The sequence below is a fragment of the Salmo trutta genome, chromosome 22, assembly GCF_901001165.1.
Source record: "Salmo trutta chromosome 22, fSalTru1.1, whole genome shotgun sequence".
Lineage (NCBI taxonomy): Eukaryota > Metazoa > Chordata > Actinopteri > Salmoniformes > Salmonidae > Salmo > Salmo trutta.
Genome location: NC_042978.1, coordinates 9,365,517 through 9,387,628, shown reverse-complemented (window position 1 = coordinate 9,387,628; position 22,112 = coordinate 9,365,517). Strand labels below are relative to the sequence as shown.

The following is a 22,112-nucleotide window of genomic DNA, read 5'->3' as shown; positions in this document are numbered from 1 at the left end:
GTTGATGGACAGTCGGAAGAGAAAATTAAATGGTAGGTGGGACATCCCAGCTTCAAGTGGTTTTAGATTTCACATACTACATTACACAGGCTCAGAAAAAAAGCCCATGCAAAAACCTGATATCTGTAGCTTAAACTAACAGATTTTGATAGGGATTTGTATTATTATGTTACTTAGATTCATGCACGGGTGCGTCAATAGACTCTTAAAGCCCATGTTTCACTTTAAAACCCCACAAACAATAATGAGTAGTGCATACAGTGTCTTGCGAAAGTATTCACCACCCTTGGCATTTTTCATATTTTGTTGCCTTACAACCTGGAATTAACATTGATTTTTTTGAGGGTTTGTATCATTTGATTTACACAACATGCCTACCACTTTGAAGATGCAAAATATTTTTTATTGTGAAACAAACAAGAAATAAGTAAAAAAAAAAACAAAAAAAACAACTTTAGCGTGCATAACTATTCACCCCCCCAAAGTCAATACTTTGTAGAGCCACCGTTTGCAGCAATTACAGCTGCAAGTCTCTTGGGGTATGACTCTATAAGCTTTTTACACCTAGCCACTGGAATATTTGCCCATTCTTCAAGGAAAAACTGCTCCAGCTCCATCAAGTTGGATGGGTTCCACTGGTGTACAGCAATCTTTAAGTCATACCACAGATTCTCAATTGGATTGAGGTCTGGGCTTTGACTAAGCCATTCCAAGACATTTAAATGTTTACCCTTAAACCACTCGAGTGTTGCTTTAGCAGTATGCTTAGAGTCATTGTCCTGCTGGAAGGTGAACCTCCATCCCAGTCTAAAATCTCTGGAAGACTGAAACAGGTTTCCCTCAAGAATTTTCCTGTATTTAGCGCCAGCCATCATTCCTTCAATTCTAACCAGTTTCCCAGTCCCTGCCAATGAAAAACATCCCCACAGCATGATGCTTCACTGTGGGGATGGTATTCTCAGGGTGATGAGCAGTGTTGGGTTTGCGCCAGACATAGCGTTTTCCTTGATGGCCAAAAAGCTCAACTTTATTCTCATCTGACCAGAGTACCTTCTTCCATATGTTTGGGGAGTCTCCCATATGCCTTTTGGCGAACACCAAACATGTTTGCTTATTTTTTTCTTTAAGCAATGGCTTTTTTTCTGGCCACTCTTCTGTAAAGTCCAGCTCTGTGGAGTGTACGGCTTAAAGTGGTCCTATGGACAGATACTCCAATCTCCGCTGAGGAGCTTTGCAGCTCCTTCAGGGTTATTTTTGATCTCTTTGTTGCCTCTGATTAATGCCCTACTTGCCTGGTCCGTGAGTTTTGGTGGGGGGCCCTCTCTTGGCAGGTTTGTTGTAGTGCCATATTGTTTCCATTTTTTAATAATGGATTTAATGGTGCTCCGTGGGATGATATTTTTTTATAACCCAACCCTGATCCGTACTTCTCCACAACTTTGTCCCTGACCTGTTTGGAGAGCTCCTTGGTCTTCACGGGGCGGCAGCGTAGCCTTTATTTTTTTGAGCAGTGTAGTTTGGAACCTAGAAGACCTATAGATGGGAGTAGGCAAGAAGGAGACGGCCGATGGTGGCTAAAGTAATGTCTAGTTGGTCAGAAAAGTATGGTAAGTTACCTGAGTGAGTGTCTTTGATAACTGCCTAGTTGGTTAGCTAGCTAGCTAAGTGTAAAACACAGCTAGCTAGCTGCGATTTACACTTAGTTCATTACCTAGCTAGCTAACTACAGTACCAGTCAAAAGTTTGGACACGCCTACTCATTCCAGGGATTTTCTTTATTTGTACTGTTTTATATATTGTAGAATAATAGTGAAGACATCAAAACTATGAAATAACACATATGGAATCATGAAGTAACCAAAAAAGTGTTAAACAAATGAAAATATATTTTATATTTCAAAGTAGCCAACCTTTGCCTTGATAACAACTTTGTTTGAATTCAAGACCAGATTGATCTTAGTTTTTCAGTGTCAGAGTAGCCACTCATTTTGGTCATTTGTGTATTGCTAAAAAAGATTCATTGTATGTCTTCTATCATGTAACTGACGTAGAATTGCATGAAATGTGTTTTTTTTTTAAAATAAAAAATCTGATCCTGCTAACTGTGTGTGGAAATCCTAAAAACACCTCTGCTTAAGTATAGCCTATACCACATCGCAAATTATAAAGAGGCATTTTCTTCAACAGTAAATTTACTATGCATTGAATTGCATCTGGGTGCACAGATTTGTTAACAGAAAATGATGGTGTGCCGGAAAGTGGGGTTAGGTAATTCCTGACTTTTGCTGTCATATGCCAGAGCCAGATTAGCAAAACAGACAAGAAGTTGGTCACTCCTGGTCCGCTCAATGTACATACATAATGCTTGTACCAGACAGACTGAACATGGGAAACCATCTCCATCGACTCTGCTTCCACCAGCCAATTGTCCAGGTAGTCCAATATCCTGAGCCCCAGACACTGCATAGGCGCCTCCACAACTTGCGTGGCGAAACGGAAAGCCTGAAAGTGAGGACCAGAAACCAGAGGCTGCAGCCTCGAATCAGAACCTCAGGAACTTTCTGTGATGGAAATATAGTGCCACATGAAAGTACGTGTCCTTCAGGTCGATGGGGGTGAACCAATCACCTGGGCGCACTGACTGTAACATCCGAATGTTCGTGAGCATTCTGAATTTTCCTACCCCTTTTGGGAACCAGGAAATACCGGTTGTACCAGCGGTCTTGGGCATCTGACATAGGAACCACTTGGATTACCTGCTTCTGGAGAAGGGAAGACATCTCCTCCCTCAAAACGGGCGCTGAGGCCTCGGGAACAGTCGAAGTAATGATGTCGTAAAAACGTGAGGGACGCACAACAAATTGTAGCCTATACCCCAACGTCACGGTTCGCATCATCCAGGGTGACACTGCGCATGCACGCCATTGGTCGACACAGACGGCAAGTCTCCTGTAAAGTGCCATCTGAAGGGGCGGACTGGGAGAATTTGGTAATTTTTCCAAGCCTTTTTTAATTTCCACCACTCTCAACAACCAAGTGTCTGACGGGACTATTTTTATTAAGCTCACATGTGGAGGAGACGACACTCTTGACACCCGTGAACACCGTGGAACTTGGGGTAGAAACAATATGTTTAAGTACCGACGTTTGCCTGAAGCCAGGTTCACTCTGGGTTTCGGGACTTCGGCTACCAGTTATGTACCCCGGTTGGCCGTGCCACTTGGGGGTACTGTTGTCAAGCAAACATCTGGAGAGCGGACCATGCCACCTCCATTCTCATCGCGCTAGGTACATGGGGCTGCTGCCTCCCCCGCTCCGCAGAGGGACCAGCTTTCACTTCATCCTTGGGAGCAAAACGGTGCCTGTGCCAAGCAGACTGCTGCTGCTCTTGTGGAACAGGACAAGCAGGAACAGTCTTGGGGTTGGACCAGGAAGCCAGCGCAGCCCGCTTACCCGCTTACCCGCCTGTACTCTGTCTGCAGACCCTCTAGAAGACAATGCCACCGTAGCAGCAAAGGTCCTCCTGCCCCCTGCTTCTTTTTCTCCTCAAAACGAGACTGCATACAGTATACTCCAGGGCTGAGCCGAACAACACCGTAGGAGAAATCGTCTCCTTCAGGTCAGCCAACTACTCAGTCTGGTAAACCTGCAGCATTATGACCTCGTTCAGGGACCGGGCCTCCACCCCCTAAGCTCATGGACGAAGTCTGGAAAAAGAGGCAAGCGGTGCTTGACTGTAGCTAGCACCGGTGCCAGGTATTTCCCACCAAACCTGACACCTTCTGCCGCGGGGGGGATGGCCACTCCACTGACAATCGCGAAGCTGCTCTGCGACATAGATCAATGAGCAGCGCGCTACAAACCAGATATTGCCCCTGCTACATCCGTTTAAGAGTTGGAGTAAAAGCCTGATAAATCTTGTGTTCCAATGTTTAGTTTTTTTTAAAGAAATGCGTGAATGGTTCTGCTCAGCTCGAGGTGCAGAGCGGATGAATTGAAGGAATGAGGGTTTATCACCTGTTGAAGGCGGGGCTTCCGGTGAGACACAGTGTTCATTGGCCTTGTCAGACGGGATTCTAACGTTCTTCAGTAAAGGGCGCTAGCTCGCGGACTCCCCATAGCTGTGTTGGACCGAGTGATAGGGAACTGACTGGGCTCACACATTGGGGATGGCGATATATAGAGCCCATGACATTTGGATTGTATGAGCTGGACATGTAATAATCAGAGGGGCAGATGCTCTAAGCCTTTGCTAATGCTAAGTGGTATAACTGTATAGCCTCAATAATGCACACCTGCTACTGCCAAGCACAGTCCTGTTTGCTTTCTCGCACCCGCTCGCCGGTAAATCTTTTTTATTTTATTGAACCTTTTATTTAACTGATTTACTTTGTCTACATATCCATAGCGAATTTATGAAACGACTATAAGCAATTCATTAACGTGTTATAACAGGTCCCAACTGCATTATTAAAAGTTAATGACATATCCATTGCATATCTATGGCACGTTCATGTCATGCTATGCAAGAACTCATATTTATCTTACCATCTTAACTAGCCCCATTTCCCCCATGCACCACTGGACCTCAGTGAGAAGAAGGTAAGTGTGGGCTTTTACTGGTCTGTGGGGGAAATGGGGCTGGTACAGGCTATATATCAGCGTAATTTGCTAAACTTGGTTTGGCCTTTTGGCATATTCACTAACACTGGTATGACAGAAGCACACTTTTGAGAACAGCAATAATGATGACACTATGCTGTCATTGTAGTAATGCATCTATTAAGACACCTAAATATGAGCTCTTGCGGAGCATGACAAGAATGTGCTATAGATATGCTATGGCTATATTTAAATAACCTTTAATAATGCAGTTGACCTGTTATAACGCCGTCATGAAGTTCTTATAGATGTGTAATGAATGCATTATGGATTACTACCCTCTCTCTGTCTCTCTCTCTCTCTCTCTCTCTCTCTCTCTCTCTCTCTCAACTCTTGTTTCTGAATCTGAATCCGCCCTGTTGTTATGCAACTTCTTTCGTGGACCTCATTTGAATAATGTCTTTCAAGTGTCGGTTGACAGGTGGTTTTGTTTTATGTTGATTGCTTGTGCAACTTCAATCTCACTTCCTGTTAGTAGTTGTTTGATCAAGATCGTTTTGTTGTTTTTTTTCCCCCTCATGCTCTTGACCGTATTTCATGTGTGTGGTCCTTTGTCCTCACCGTGTTTTGTGTGTGTGGTCCTTGGCCTTGACTGTGTTTTGTGTGTTTGGTCCTTGGTCATGACCATGCTTTGTGTATGTGGTCCCTTGTCCAGCACTCCTGACCGTGTTTTTTTTGGTTGACCTGCGGTCCCCATTCTTGACTGTGTTTTGTGGTTCTTTCCAGGAGGCTTCGCTGTGCCAGGAACTATATTCACATCCAGCTGTTTGTCACCTTCATGCTGAAGGCGATGGCTGTGTTCAACAAGGACGCCAAGCTGTTCGCCAGCGAGGACACGGACCACTGCACCCTCTCCACTGTAAGTCAACCACTGCTCCCTCTCCACCGTAAGTCAACCACTGCTCCCTCTCCACCGTAAGTCAACCACTGCTCCCTCTCCACCGTAAGTCAACCACTGCTCCCTCTCCACCGTAAATCAACCACTGCTCCCTCTCCACCGTAAGTCAACCACTGCACCCTCTCCACTGTAAGTCAACCACTGCACCCTCTCCACCGTAAGTCAACCACTGCTCCCTCTCCACAGTAAGTCAACCACTGCACCCTCTCCACCGTAAGTCAACCACTGCACCCTCTCCACCGTAAGTCAACCACTGCTCCCTCTCCACCGTAAGTCAACCACTGCACCCTCTCCACCGTAAGTCAACCACTGCTCCCTCTCCAACGTAAGTCAACCACTGCACCCTCTCCACCGTAAGTCAACCACTGCACCCTCTCCACCGTAAGTCAACCACTGCTCCCTCTCCACCGTAAGTCAACCACTGCACCCTCTCCACCGTAAGTCAACCACTGCACCCTCTCCACCGTAAGTCAACCACTGCTCCCTCTCCACCGTAAGTCAACCACTGCACCCTCTCCACCGTAAGTCAACCACTGCACCCTCTCCACTGTAAGTCAACCACTGCTCCCTCTCCACCGTAAGTCAACCACTGCTCCCTCTCCACCGTAAGTCAACCACTGCTCCCTCTCCACCGTAAGTCAACCACTGCTCCCTCTCCACCGTAAGTCAACCACTGCACCCTCTCCACCGTAAGTCAACCACTGCTCCCTCTCCACCGTAAGTCAACCACTGCACCCTCTCCACCGTAAGTAAACCACTGCACCCTCTCCACCGTAAGTCAAGAGGGAAATGGAAGAGGTCCAGTTTGCTAGCTTTTCAACACGCTATGCTCTCTTTCTGACACTCTTATTTGCCCCTGTTTGTCTGTCTTCGCACTACTCTTACCTCTCTCTTTCTCGCTCTTCCCCTCTTCCTTCCCGCCCTTCACTTTCTCTGTGTCTCTCTCTCTCTTTCTTATTGTCCCTCCCAGGCAGCTTGTAAAGCGTCAGTGGTGTTCTGTCACTACTGTGTCATGGCTAACTTCTTCTGGCTCCTGGTGGAGGCCCTCTACCTCAACTCCCTGCTCCTCTCCTCCTTCCACCACAGCCGCCGCTGCCTCTGGGGCTTTGGCCTGTTGGGCTGGGGTGAGCACCTCATACATCATCCTTGCCTGGTCTTGTCTGGTCTTGTCTGGTCTTGTCTGGTCTTGTCTTGTCTTTAGTAAGTCCTTTGGTGGGAAGTACAGAGCCATTTATTTTTGCTCCTCTGGTTCGTAGTGTGTTGCTGTTCAAATCCTGTTTGATATTGATTCCACTCCACATTTTAAAATGAATTCAAAAAAACACCTGAAACCCCACCTCTTTAAGGAATCCCTGGGATAGGATAAAGTAATCCTTCTAACCCCCCCCCCCTACCCTCCCCCCCAAAAAAGATATAGATGTACTATTGTAAAGTGGTTGTTCCACTGGATATCATAAGGTGAATGCACCAATTTGTAAGTCGCTCTGGATAAGAGCGTCTGCTAAATTACTTAAATGTAAATGTAAATGAACACAAGGTCAAACAACTGTGTGCAAAACATTGCCTGTTCGTTCTTTTTAAATGGCACAAATAACTCTCTGTAGATAGAGGAGTAAACTTGAATAATGCAACAAATGAAGTTAAACTTAGTAGCCCACTGCAATTCCCACTTGTGTTTTGTTTTTTTAATAATTATTTTATCCCTTATGTGACTTTTAGGATTTCATGCTGTCTAGTTTTGAATGCTTGTTATAGTTATTAGTACTAATTGTCTGAGATGAATTGGGAAGTGCAAACATCATCCTTTTTTAGTTTCTCGATTTAGCTGAGGGGTGTCATATGAATCAAGTGCATATGAATCAAGAAATTGTGACTTACAAATGATTTCTTTTGCCTCCATATCCCCCAATCTGATCATGATGCACATTTTATTGAGATATTAACAGCAGGTGTTCTTCCACTCAGTTAAGCATTTCATTAAACACATTACTTTTGGTATTCTTGCTCCTTAGACATTCAGGTGTGTTGAAGAGGCACAGGAAGTAGGCTATCAAGGAGTTCCGGTAAAACCTGTGCAGCTACTGAAATGAGTACTTAGTTCTAAATTCTTCATAATTACTCAGTAAGTGCGACACCTCAGCATATAATTGTTGCATCCTGCCTACTATGCCAAAATGTGCATCTTATTATATAACTGCTGTCTTTCATGTTCAGCCGAGCAGCATAAGGCTTTAACCTGACAAGTATAACAAATGTTCCTCTTCCCATCTACACTCACTTTTCCTTTTGAAGTTTATTTCTTGACTTTTTGTCATTTTCAGGTGTACCCATTGTCTTCATAGTCATATGGATTGGGTCCAGGGTGTATTTTGAGGATACTGAGTGAGTATTACTCATTTTACTCTCCCAGTACTCTATATTTCATAACACTTATCGGGTATTCTCTTTAATTGAGGCCATTTCCTTTCCTATAGAAAATGGTTTGTGATTTGAAACTCACTATTCTCAAAAGGGTTGTACAGTTTTTACATGCAAGTATAGTATGCACTGAGAAAGGCTCATGTTGCTCTTACTCCCACCAGAGACTGAAATAGCTGAAGGGCCTTTATTTACTGTACTGTACTGTCTGTATCTCTGTTATTGAATTTGGTCTGACCGATCGTTACCCTCTCCTCCTACAGATGCTGGGACATCAACGAGGACTCTCCCTATTGGTGGATCATCAAAGGGCCAATCGTGGTTTCTATTGGGGTGACTAGGCTCTATGGGGGTATCAGTCATACACAATGTGTGATTGTCTTAAAGGGACATACCGATTATATGTTACTTATGTCACAGCGCAGTTTTTTTTTTAAAGGGACAGGTTTTAAGCTTTGATGCCCTATTCTGATACGTCTCCATCGATCTCCGTTGATTCTGGGAGGGGTACCATTAGGGCTCTTAATTGTTTGGTTGTGTTTAATTCATTCAGGTGTTTTAGTCTCGTATAAAGAGGAAGTCTGTTGTTGGGCTTGAACAACCAGTAGTCAACACAGCAGGTTGTCCTGTGTCCTATGCTGTACAGATTGTCTCTTCACTATTGCCATAATGTCAATGCAACCCAGAAATGGAGGGATTTTGTTTGTTTAGATTTACTTTATTGAATCCTCCTGGGAATATTTGTATTCTGTCTCTCCTATTTTCCAGATTTGTACTGGTGTTGTGTTACTGTAAAGTACTTCATGACAACTGCTAATTTAAAAAAAAGGGGTTTATGAAATGATAGATTAAAAACACAGAGCTTTTTTATTTGTGTTAAATAGTTTTTTATCCACAGGTTAATTTCATCCTCTTCATGAACATCATCAGAATCCTGATACAGAAACTGAACCCTCGTCTGATCCAGTTCAACAACTCAGATCAGTACAGGTGAGGAGTCTTTTCATTGGATGATACAAAAGAGGAGCAATGTAATTGGACAAAAAGTTGGGTATCCTAGGTCAGTGGAGAGATGATTTTATCGGGCCCTTCTAATATGAAGTTGTCGGACTGGAAAAGACAGGGGAGGTGATTTATAGGATACAATCTTTAGATGATATCTGCTGTAGACTATCTATCATAATGTCGGTCTGCTACATAGAAATGGGAGATCTGAGTGAAGCCAACTTTCTTAGTCTCCATTTTTAGGACACAGACAAAGTCATCATAATCATTATGGGTGACTGAGTATTCTGAGTAGGTTTGCAAAGCCGGAATCTTCAGATATTTTGGTATCTGTTGGGGCTAGGGGGCAGTATTGAGAAATTTTGAAAAAAATATGTGCCCATTTTTAACTGCCTCCTACACCAACTCAGAAGCTAGGATATGCATATTAATAACACATTCGGATAGAAAACACTCTGAATTTTCTAAAACAGTTTGAATGGTGTCTGTAAGTATAACAAAACTCATATTGCAGGCAAAAACCTGTGAAAAATAGATAAAAAAAAAAATGTGAATTTTGTGACTGTACTATTTAGTGTCATTGTTTTATAGATACCACAGTGAGAAAGGATTCATTTCGCAACTCCTACGGCTTCCACTAGATGTCAACGATCTTTATAAAGTTGTTTGAAGCGTCTATGATTAACAGAGAGCAAATTAGAATGCAGGGAAGTTGACATGTCGTCACTTCATTTTTTTGCGCCTGCGCATAAATCTGAGAAGAGTGAATTTGTCATAATCGTTTTTCTAGACACAGGATAGGTCGTGTGAAAATATTACTGATGTTTACTGATGTTTCACGTTAAAAATGGACCAAAAGATTGATGCTAAACAACGTTTGACATGTTTGAACGAACGTAAATAGATTATTTACTAGGTTTTTTTAGCTTTTCGGCGTGATTTTACACCCCCCCCACCACGTTTTGTGGGAGTCTACTGAACGCTAACTACTTGGTGTTATTTGGACATAAACTATGAACTTTGTCAAAAGAAACCACATTTGTTCTGGACCTGGGATTCCTGGCAGTGCCTTCTGTTGGAGATAATCAAAGGTAAAGGGATATTTACAATGTTATTATGATATTAGATGCTGCTAACCTGTATAGCCTAGCCTATTGTTCTTAGCATAGTACCCCGTTTATTGCAAAATGTGATTTCCCAGTAAAGTTATTTTGAGATCTGGCCATTCGGTAGCAATTACGAGATGATAATATATTATTCTTTGAATGACAATATTATAATTTACCAATGTTTTCGAATAGTAATTCCGTGATTTGTAACGCTGGATTCACTGGGAGCATTCGAGCCGAAAAAAATTCTGAATTTCACCGCGACTGTAAATGCTGTTTTTGGATATAAATATGAACTTGATGGAACTAAAAATGCATGTATTGTATAACATAATGTCCTATGAGTGTCATCTGATGCAGATTGTCAAAGGTAAGTGCATAATTCTAGCTGGTTTTCTGTCTATGTTGATGCCCTTCTTGAAATTGGCTAAACATTACACACAGCTATTGTCAATGTACTCTCCTAACATAACCTAACTTTATGCATTCTCCGTAAAGCCTCTTTGAAAATCGGACAACGTGGTTAGATTTAGGAGATGTGTATCTTTCAAATGGAGGAAAATAGTTGATTATTTGAGTATTTGAAATGATTAGACTCTTGCAGTTTTGAATTCCCCGCCATGGTCACATGACAATGAATCCCAATACCGGGATAAGATTCCCAACAGGTTTTAAGAAAACATTTATGTCAATCTATCCGCTAACATCAAGGCGGTGACCCGATCCTGTAGGTTCATGCTCTACAACATTCGCAGAGTACGACCCTGCCTCACACAGGAAGCGGCGCAGCTCCTAATCCAGGCACTTGTCATCTCCCGTCTCGATTACTGCAACTCGCTGTTGGCGGGGCTCCCTGCCTGTGCCATCAAACCCCTACAACTCATCCAGAACGCCGCAGCCCGTCTGGTGTTCAACCTTCCCAAGTTCTCTCACGTCACCCCGCTCCTCCGCACACTCCACTGGCTTCCAGTTGAAGCTCGCATCTGCTACAAGACCATGGTGCTTGCCTACAGAGCTGTGAGGGGAACGGCACCTCCGTACCTTCAGGCTCTGATCAGTCCCTACACCCAAAGAAGGGCACTGCGTTCATCCACCTCTGGCCTGCTCGCCTCCCTACCTCTGCGGAAGCACAGTTCCCGCTCAGCCCAGTCAAAACTGTTCGCTGCTGGCACCCCAATGGTGGAACAAGCTCCCTCACGACGCCAGGACAGCGGAGTCAATCACCACCTTCCGGAGACACCTGAAACCCCACCTCTTTAAGGAATACCTGGGATAGGATTAAGTAATCCTTCTAACCCCCCCCCCCCCCCCAAATTAATGAAAAAAAGCATCTAATCAACAATGGAATTATTTGGAATAATTTTAAATTTTAACCTCTGCAACTCATCCAACTATTGACTTTGTTTACAACAGCCACCAGTTTGACGCCAAAACAGTCACAACAAATACATATTGACATAGTAAAATAAGTAAAAGTGTGTAAATAAAAATCTAAAGGATATTTCATACTGAAACTCTCAGACTAAACACCAATGGTATTCACTAAGTTGATGGTTTATATTTAGGATAATGTTTTACAGCTTTGTCATTTCATTTTTATTTTAAAATCATCTTCATCTTTATTTTACATGTGATTAAGGCCACGCAAAGGGCCAGAGACAATTACAGACACCTGTGATAACCCGAAGTACCCAAAAGCACTACTAGATGTCTTGTGATAGATTACATAAAAACCTTGAAAGGTACAAACATTCTGGTAGTTTACTGGTAAAATTAGAAACTTTGCAACCCTAATTCTGAGTATCTTATGCAGTAGTAGGTAATACAGTTTGTTGCTCAAGCACATTCTGGGGTCACTGAAGTCCAGTCCATTTAGACCATTACTGAAGAGAACGGTCCTTTCAGTTGCGTGACTGCTGCATGACGCCGGTTAAGTGTACTACATTTCAGCAGTACATTAGAGAGTCTGAATCGTAATGCAAAAGCACTTTTCTTTTACACGGTTAGGGCCTTCTCTAGGGCTGCTTTCAGGGAGTTCAAACACAGATGTCTATTGAAGAGCTCTGTTGCAGATTAACGAGCTACAGTTGAAGTCGGAAGTTTACGTACTTATGTTGGAGTCAATAAAACTTGTTTTTCAACCACTCCACAAATGTCTTGTTAACAAACTATAGTTTTGGCATGTTGGTTAGGACATCTACTTTGTGCATGACACAAGTCATTTTTCCAACATTTGTTTACAGACAGATTATTTCACTTATAATTCCCTGTATCACAATTCTAGTGGGCATTAGAAGTTTCTGATAGGCTAATTGATATCATTTGAGTAATTTTACCTGTGGATGTATTTCAAGGCCTACCTTCAAACCTCTGCTTGACATCATGGGAAAATCCAAAGAAATTAGCCAAGACCTCAGAAAAAACATTGTAGACCTCCACAAGTCTGGTTCATCCTTGAGAGCAATTTCCAAACACCTGAAAGTACCACGTTCATCTGTACAAACAATAGTACGCAAGTATAAACACCATGTGACCACGCAGCCGTCATACCACTCACGAAGGAGACGCGTTCTGTCTCCTAGAGATGAACCTACTTTGGTGCGAAAAGTGCAAATCAATCCCAGAACAACAGCAAAGGACCTTGTGAAGATGCTGGAGGAAACAGGTACAAAAGTATCTAAACTCAGCAAAAAAAGAAACGTCCCTTTTTCAGGACCCTGTCTTTCAAAGATAATTTGTAAAAATCCAAATAACTTCACAGATCTTCATTGTAAAGGGTTTAAACACTGTTTCCATGCTTGTTCAATGAACCATAAACAATTAATTAACATGCACCTGTGGAACGGTCGTTAAGACACTAACAGCTTACAGATTGTAGGCAATTAAGGTCACAGTTATGAAAACTTAGGACACTAAAGAGGCCTTTCTACTGACTGAAAAACACCAAAAGAAAGATGCCCAGGGTCCCTGATCATCTGCGTGAACGTGCCTTAGCATGCTGCAAGGAAGCATGAGGACTGCAGATGTGGCCAGGGCAATAAATTGCAATGTCCTTACTGTGAGACGCCTAAGGCAGCGCTACAGGGAGACAGTTGATTGTCCTCGCAGTGGCAGACCACATGTAACAACACCTGCACCGAGCATCGCACCTGCAGGACAGGTACAGGATGGCAACAACAACTGCCCGAGTTACACCAGGAACGCACAATCCCTCCATCAGTGCTCAGACTGTCCACAATAGGCTGAGGGAGGCTGGACTGAAGGCTTGTAGGCCTGTTGTAAGGCAGGTCCTCACCAGACATCACTGGCAACAACGTCGCCTATGGGGACAAACCCACCATCGCTGGACCAGACATGACTGGCAAAAAGGGCTCTTCACTGACGAGTCGCGGTTTTGTCTCACGAGGGGTAATGGTCGGATTCGCGTTTATCGTAGAAGGAATGAGCGTTACACCGAGGCCTGTACTCTGGAGCGGGATTGATTTGGAGGTGGAGGGTCCATCATGGTCTGGGGCGGTGTGTCACAGTATCATCGGACTGAGCTTGTTGTCATTGCGGGCAATCTCAACGCTGTGCATTACAGGGAAGACATCCTCCTCCCTCATGTGGTACCCTTCCTGCAGGCTCATCCTGACATGACCCTCCAGCATGACAATGCCACCAGCCATACTGCTCGTTCTGTGCGTGATTTCCTGCAAGACAGGAATGTCAGTGTTCTGCCATGGCCAGCGAAGAGCCCAGATCTCAATCCCATTGAGCCCGTCTGGGACCTGTTGGATCGGAGGGTGAGGGCTAGGGCCATTCCCTCCAGAAATGTCTGGAAACTTGCAGGTGCCTTGGTGGAACAGTGGGGTAACATCTCACAACAAGAACTGGCAAATCTGGTGCAGTCCATGTGGAGGAGATGCACTGCAGTACTTAATACAGCTGGTGGCCACACCAGATACTGACTGTTACTTTTGATTTTGACCCCCCCTTTCAGGGACACATTATTCCTTTTCTGTTAGTCACATGTCTGTGGAGCTTGTTCAGTTTATGTCTCAGTTGTTAAATCTTGTTATGTTCATACAAATATTTACACATGTTAAGTTTGCTGAAAATACACGCAGTTGACAGTGAGAGGAGGTTTCTTTTTTTGCTGAGTTTATATCCACAGTAAAATGTGTCCTATATAGACATAACCTGAAAGGCCGCTCAGCAAGGAAGAAGCCACTGCTCCAAAACCGCTTTAAAAAGCCAGACTACGGTTTGCAACTGATCGTACTTTTTGGAGAAATGTCCTCAGGTCTGATGAAACAAAAATAGAACTGTTTGGCCATAATGACCATCGTTATGTTTGGAGGAAAAAGTGGGAGGCTTGCAAGCCGAAGCACACCATCCCAACCGTGAAGCACGGGGGTGGCAGCATTATGTGAATATATTGAAGCAACATCTCAAGACATCAGTCAGGAAGTTAAAGCTTGGTCGCAAATGGGTCTTCCAAATGGACAATGACCCCAAGCATACTTCCAAAGTTGTGGCAAAATGGCTTATGGACAACTAAGTCAAGGTATTGGAGTGGCCATCACAAAGCCCTGACCTCAATCCTATAGAAAATTTGTGGGCAGAACTGAAAAAGTGTGTGCGAGCAAGGAGGCCTACAAACCTGACTCGGTTACACCAGCTTTACAATTTAAAGGCAATGCTACCAAATACTAATTGAGTGTATGTAAACTTTTGGCCCACTGGGAATGTGATGAAAGAAATAAAAGCTGAAATCAATAATTCCCTCTACTATTATTCTGACAATTTGCATTCTTAAAATAAAGTGGTGATCGTAACTGACCTAAAACAGGGAATTTTTTGTAGGATTAAATGTCAGGAATTGTGAAAAACTGAGTTTAAATGTATTTGGCTAAGGTGTATGTAAACTTCCCACTTCAACAGTACATGAATAGGTTTTTCATTACAAGTAAAACAGTATTGAACTTAGAACTGGAGTTAAAGTTTATTTTTAGTTCATTTCAGTTCTTACAGTTAATTTTAGTTCATTTTAATTTCCTACAGTTTATTTCGGTTCCTATAGTTTATTTGTCTGCTGATTGTCTACACTCTGTAACCATAGGGCTGCATTCCACTTCTGTAAAATTCACTCCCTTCCACTCGTATTGTGCCACCTTGATAACTCCCCCCCCCCCCCCCCCCCCCACACACACACAGATCTGAGAGAACTGGTTTAATAGGTGATAACAATGGCGGGAAAGTCTACCTATCACTTATACATATCCAGTTCCTTTGTATCCAGGGAAGGAGAAGTCGTCAAGGTTTGGGGGAAGGGAGCATGTTTTCATGTGTGCAAGGTCTGATTCACCCACCGCTGAGTCAATGCGGTCTGTCTGGCAACGGATCACCTACACCACTTCACCCCTCGAAAGGCTTAGCAGATGATATCCTCATTAGAGGGCAGTGCAGAATAGTTGACTCGAGTCCCGAAAGCACTCATGCATATGTAAATCCTATTATATTCTTAGCTAAGGTCAGTCAAGTAGACTGGTGAAACAATGATTACGGGTACTGGTATGCTCCCATACGTAAATGTAAAATTGGCTTTGAAATGCATTCTTGTACACAATCACATGCGTACTCATAAACATGTTAACATGAACAACCCAAGCTTACTCTCTCTCTCTCTTTTCCTCCCTCTCTTTCCTCCTCTCTGCCAGACGGCTGACTAAGTCCACTCTCCTCCTCATCCCTCTCTTTGGTAGCCACTACATGGTTTTTAACTTCCTGCCTGACTACTTCCAGGTTAGCGTGCGCCTCTGCGTCGAGCTCTGCATGGGGTCCTTTCAGGTATTCTAATCCTTTTACACACACTCACTCGCTTGGCCTGCACACACAAACAAATTCACGCTCTTTCAGATACTGTATTTACTGGTGAGAGGCTAGCATGTCTTGGGGATATGATATTTGTGCCTTTTGTAACTTTCTCACTCGTCATTATTCACGATTCATTCAGGGTTATTTGTAATCATGGTAGCGTCCACATTCATGTAGAAGTCTTTTGAAACGTATTCTACTCATATTTACCATAAAAGTGACTCCAAAATGACACAATATATTATTTACCATTGATTTCTATTAGGTGCAAAATAATCTGTAACACAACCAAAACAAACAGCAAATTCATCCAACAAATTTGTAGAGTCACAAGTTTGATGTAGTCATTGCGTGCTATAAATATGGAACCAAATACTTGCATTTTTACAACTTTAATACGCATATACCGTAAGTGAATTTGTCCCAATACTTTTGGTCCCCTAAAATGTATAAGAAGTGCTATAATAACTAAACGGCTCACCCGATATGGATGAAAATACACTCAAATTAAAGCTGACACTCTGCACTTCAACCTCATAGCCAATGTATCATTTCAAATCCAAAGTGCTGGAGTACAGAGTCAAAACAAAACATGTTCACTGTCCCAATACTTTTGGAGCTCACTGTATGTGGTATTTATACACTATGTCATGAATATGTATATACATCTAACTTACGTAAATTACTCCTGGCATGGATAGCACTTTTACAGCCAGTAAAACAAAGTAATTGAAAAATAGAACAGTTAACATTAAGCATTTTAGAGAAAGCAAAATGAATGTGGTTTTTCAAAATTTTTGCAAATGTATTAAAAACAGAAATACCTTATTTACATAAGTATTCAGACCCTTTGCTATGGGACTCAAAATTGAGCTCAGGTGCATCCTGTTTCCATTGATCATCCTTGAGATGTTTCTACAACTTGATTGGAGTCCACCTGTGGTAAATTCAATTGATTTGACATGATTTGGAAAGGCACACACCTGTCTATATAAGGTCCCACAGTTGACAGTTCATGTCAGAGCAAAAACCAAGCCAGGAGGTTGAAGGAATTGTCCTTAGAGCTCTGAGAGAGGATTGTGTCAACGCACAGATCTGGGGAAGGGTCCCAAAATATTTCTGCAGCATTGAACACAGTGGCCTCAATCATTCTTAAATGGAAGGCGTTTGGAACCACCAAGACTTTTCCTAGAGCTGGCCACACGGCCAAACTGAGCAATCGGGGGAGAAGGGACTTGGGCAGGGAGGTGACCAAGAACTCGATGGTCACTCTGACAGAGCTCTAGAGTTCCTCTGTGGAGATGGGAGAACCTTCCAGAAGGACGACCATCTCTGCAGCACTCTACCAATCAGGCCTTTATGGTAGAGTGGCCAGACGGAAGCCACTCCTCAGTAAAAGGCACATCACGGCCCGCTTGGAGTTTGCCAAAAGGCATATAAAGACTCTCAGACCATGAGAAACAAGATTCTCTGGTCTGATGAAACCATGACTGAACTCTTTGGCCTGAATGCCAAGCGTCACGTCTGGAGGAAACCTGGCACCATCCCTACGGTGAAGCATAGTTGTGGCAGCATCATGCTGTGGGGATGTTTTTCAGCTGCAGGGACTGGGAGACTAGTCAGGATCGAGGCAAAGATGAACGGAGCAAAGTACAGAGAGATCCTTAATAAAAACCTGCTCCAGAGCACTGAGGACCTCAGACTGGGGCAAAGGTTCACCTTCCAACAGGACAACGACCCTAAGCACACAGCCAAGACAACGCAGGACTGGCTTCGGACAAGTCTCTGAATGTCCTTGAGTGGCACAGCCAGAACCCGGACTTGAACCCGATCGAACATCTCTGAAGAGACCTGAAAATAGCTGTGCCGCAACTCTCCCCATTCAACATGACAGAGCTTGAGAGGATCAGCAGGGAATAAGGGGGGAAACACCCCAAATACAGGTGTGCCAAGCTTGTAGCATCATACCCAAGAAGACTCAAGGCTGTAATCACTGCCAAAGGTGCTTCAACAAAGTACTGAGTAAAAGGTCTGAATACTTATGTAAATGTGATATTTCTGTTTTTCTACAAACCAGTTTTTGCTTTGTCATTATGGGATATATGGTGTAGATTGATGAGGGGGAAAAAATGATTGTATCAATATTAGAATAAGGCTGTAACCTAACAAAGTGGAAAAAGTTGAGGGGTCTGAATACTTTCCAAATGCACTGTATCATATACCTTTTTATGGCTTTATTTACAATTATACTGCCCACAGTTCTTCTCTTAACTGTTGAAAACATCTGTGTGCTTAATTGTTTTGAATATTGATAGTTGATTATATATCCTCTCTCTTGTAGGGGCTGATTGTCGCAATTCTCTACTGCTTTCTCAACCAAGAAGTGAGTAGTCTAACATTCTACTTTAAAGGCCCAATGCAGCCGTATTTATATCCAATGTCAAACAATTCCTGGGTAACAACCTTACTGTAATGGATTTTCCATTGCTTTTTAGAATTTAGCTAGGATTTTCATGGGAGTGGTCTGAGTGGGAGGGGGAAAATGAAACTAGCTGTTATTGGCAGAGAAGATTGAAACTCTCTTCGTTATTGGTCTATTAACCAATTGATCTCATGATGATGTCACCATGGAAAGCAGAGACTCCCGCCCATGCAAAACCTGCTGATTTAGAAGGTCCTGTGTAATTGTATTTTCAACCAGCAACTACCAGGAAAACAACACTGATCAAATGTTTTCATACTTTTACAGAGTTAGTTTTATAAAACATGACTTTTGAGTGCACTGGGCCTTTAATACACACCAACCATACTGCTCTGTAGATGTTGCTTTGATATGTGTCGTTGTTACACAGTGCCACATGTTCAAATCTGTTTCTCGCCATACAAACACACTCAAATTTCTCTTCACCGCCATAAATGTGTCTTTCTTCAGCAGGTTGGTTCAGCAGGAGCAAAATCTGCGGGAAGCTTCAAAGTTTCAAATAAAATGGGGGGGGGGGGTTGCCTGGGAACTGTGCCCAGGTTAATGAGGCCACATTGTTGACAAAAGAAAGCCTCCAAAAAAGTAAATAAATACATACAGCCGAAATATTAATGAATAATCAATCATTTCTTTCCATATACACATTTTATATCCATATTAATATAATCCACGTTTTTATAATCCAAGTTTTTCTGTAGAAAGTGTAGTTAATCACCCACAGACTGGTTTATAATAATGGACTATTCCACCCTGACAGAGTTCACGTGCATTGTTTCACGCGATATGATTGCAGATGTGACTTTCATTGACATTTTTCTGCAGCAATGAGTCGCTGTCAGAGTGGGCAGAGGAAAGAAAAAGAAAGAGGGAAGATTTCATTTGAACAGAAAAATGACCTAAGTTAACTCATTTCTTTAGTAAAAAGACAGTGCTGCTGATAATACCGCCATCGCCGTGGAGGCAGAGGACTGGAAGGGAAACCTGCTGAAGTGCCTATAGAAAATCTACACACCCTTGAACTCTTTTCACATTTGGCTGCTTTAAAATGTCATTTGTTTCCTACAGATCTACAGAACCTACTCCACATTTTCAAAGTGGAAAATAAGTTATAGAACATTTTCCTAGACCCCCCGTGAGTTAATACTTGATGGAAGCACCTTTAACAGCCATTACAGCTGTGGATCATTTGGAATAAGATTCTACCAACTTTTAAGGCAACATACAACACAGTATAGCGCGATCCACCGCATTTAAGGTGACTAGGAATATGGTCAAATACAAACACTGTAGTTATTCCCTCCGTAAGGCAATCAAACAGGCAAAACGTCAGTACAGAGAGTCGCGATTCAACGGCTCAGACACGAGACGTATGTGGCAGAGTCTGCAGACAATCACGGATTACAAAGGGAAAACCAGCCACGTTGCGGACACTGACGTCTTGCTCCCGGACAAGCTAAACACATTCTTCGCCCGCTTTAAGAATTACACAGTGCCATTCGATGCGTCCAGCTCCCAAGGACTGTGGGCTCTCGTTCTCTATGGCCACCGTGAGTAAGACATTTAAGCATGCTAACCCTCGCAAGGCTGCCAGCCCAGACGGCATCCCTAGCCGCGTCCTCAGAGCATGCGCAAACCAGCTGGCTGGGGGTGTTTACGGACATATTCAATCTCTCCCTATCCCAGTCTGCTGTCCCCACATGCTTCAAGATGTCCACCATTGTTCCTGTACCCAAGAAAGCGAAGGTAACTGAGCTAAATGACTATGACTAGTGCTTTGAGAGGCTAGTTAAGGATCATATAACCTCTACCTTACCTGATCCTAGACCCACTTCAATTTGCTTACCGCCCCAATAGATCCACAGACGATGCACTCACCATTGGACTGCACACTGCCCTATCCCATCTGGACAAGAGGAATACCTACGTAAGAATGCTGTTCATTGACTATAGCTCAGCCTTCAACACCATAGTATCCTCCAAGCTCATCATTAAGCTCGGGCCCTGGGTATGAACCCTGCCCTGTGCAACTGGGTCCTGAATTTCCTGACCGGCCGCCCCCAGGTGGTGAAGGTAGGAAACAACACCTCCACTTCGCTGATCCTCAACACATTGGGCCCCACAAGGGTGCGTACTCAGCCCCCTCCTATACTCCCTATTCACATGACTTCATTGCCACGCACCCCTCCAACTCAATCCTCAAGTTTGCAGACAACACAACAGTAGTAGGCCTGATTACCAACAACGACGAGACGGCCTACAGGGAGGAGGTGAGGGCCCTGGCGGGGTGGTGCCAGGAAAATAACCTCTTCCTCAACATCAACAAAATGAAGGAGCTGATCATGGACTTCAGGAAACAGCAGAGAGCGCACGCCCCTTTCCACATCGACAGGCCCGGAGTGGAGAAGGTGGAAAGCTTCAAGTTCCTCGGCATACACATCACTGACAATCTGAAATGGTCCACCCACACAGACAGTGTGGTGAATAAGGTGCAACAGCGCCTCTTCAACCTCAGGAGGCTGAAATAATTACGCTTGGCCCCTAAGACCTCACAGACTTTTACAGATGCACAATTGAGAGCATCCTGTCGGGCTGTATCACCGCATGGTATGGCAACTGCACCGCCCTCAACTGCAGGGCTCTCCAGAAGGTGGTGCGGTCAGCCCAACGCATTACCGGGGCACGCTGCCTCCTCTCCAGGACACCTACACCACCCAATGTCACAGGATGTCCAAAAAGATCATCAAGGACATCAACCACCCGAGCCACGGCCTGTTCACCCCACGATCATCCAGAAGGCGAGGTCAATACAGATGCATCAAAGCTGGGACCGAGAGACTGAAAAACAGCTTCTATCTCAAGTCCATCAGACTGTTAAATAGCCACCACTAGCCGACTACCACCCGGTTACTCAACCCTGCAACTCAGAGACTGCTGCCCTATATACATAGACATGGAATCACTGGCCACTTTAATATTGTTTACATACTGCTTTGCTCGTCTCATATGTATATACTGTATTCTATTGTACTGTATTTTAGTCAATGCCACTCTGACATGGCTTGTCCTAATATTAATATATTTCTTAATTCCGTTCTTTTACTTTTAGATTTGTGTGTATTGTTGTGAATTGTTAGATATTACTGCACTGTTATTTGCTACACCCGCAATACCATCTGCTAAATATGTGTGTGACCAATACAATTCGATTTGATTATATCCATTGTTTTTGTCAATCGCTCAAGCTCATTAAATTTGGTTGGGAATCATTGATGGACAGCAATATTCAAAACTTTTCTGATTTTCAAGCAAAATTTAAGCCAGGACTGAGACTAGACCACTCTGGAACACTCAACACCTCTTGGAAAGCCATTGTGGTGTCTTTGGCATAAAAATGGTGTAATTATCCTGCAGAAAATGTTTTATTTCAATGGGAATGTAACACTCGTCGTTGAAGGGGGACCAAAACGCAGCGGGTATAGTGCTCATCCTCATATTTATTAAAGAAAACACTTAATCAATACAAAACAAATGACAAAAACAGTCCAGTAAGGTGCATAGACTATACTAGAAACAACCACCCACAAAACAAACACAACTAAATATGGCCTCCAATTAGAGACAACAACAACCAGCTGCCTCTAATTGGAGGTCATTGACAAAACTCACACAGAACTAGAAA

The 22,112-nt window shown here is 43.3% G+C and overlaps 1 protein-coding gene across 2 annotated transcripts in view; it reads left to right on the top strand.

Annotated features, from left to right (window-relative positions):
• The window catches only part of LOC115158029 (growth hormone-releasing hormone receptor-like), a 63,031-nt gene that overhangs the window by 29,079 nt on the left and 11,840 nt on the right, over window positions 1-22,112 (top strand). For both annotated transcript variants that reach the window (XM_029706487.1, XM_029706486.1), the window contains exons 6-12: window positions 5,389-5,521; window positions 6,531-6,684; window positions 7,882-7,942; window positions 8,242-8,311; window positions 8,877-8,968; window positions 15,795-15,924; window positions 18,293-18,334. In XM_029706487.1, coding sequence (XP_029562347.1) covers window positions 5,389-5,521; window positions 6,531-6,684; window positions 7,882-7,942; window positions 8,242-8,311; window positions 8,877-8,968; window positions 15,795-15,924; window positions 18,293-18,334 — 682 coding nt within the window. The remainder of the gene's footprint in view (window positions 1-5,388; window positions 5,522-6,530; window positions 6,685-7,881; window positions 7,943-8,241; window positions 8,312-8,876; window positions 8,969-15,794; window positions 15,925-18,292; window positions 18,335-22,112) is intronic.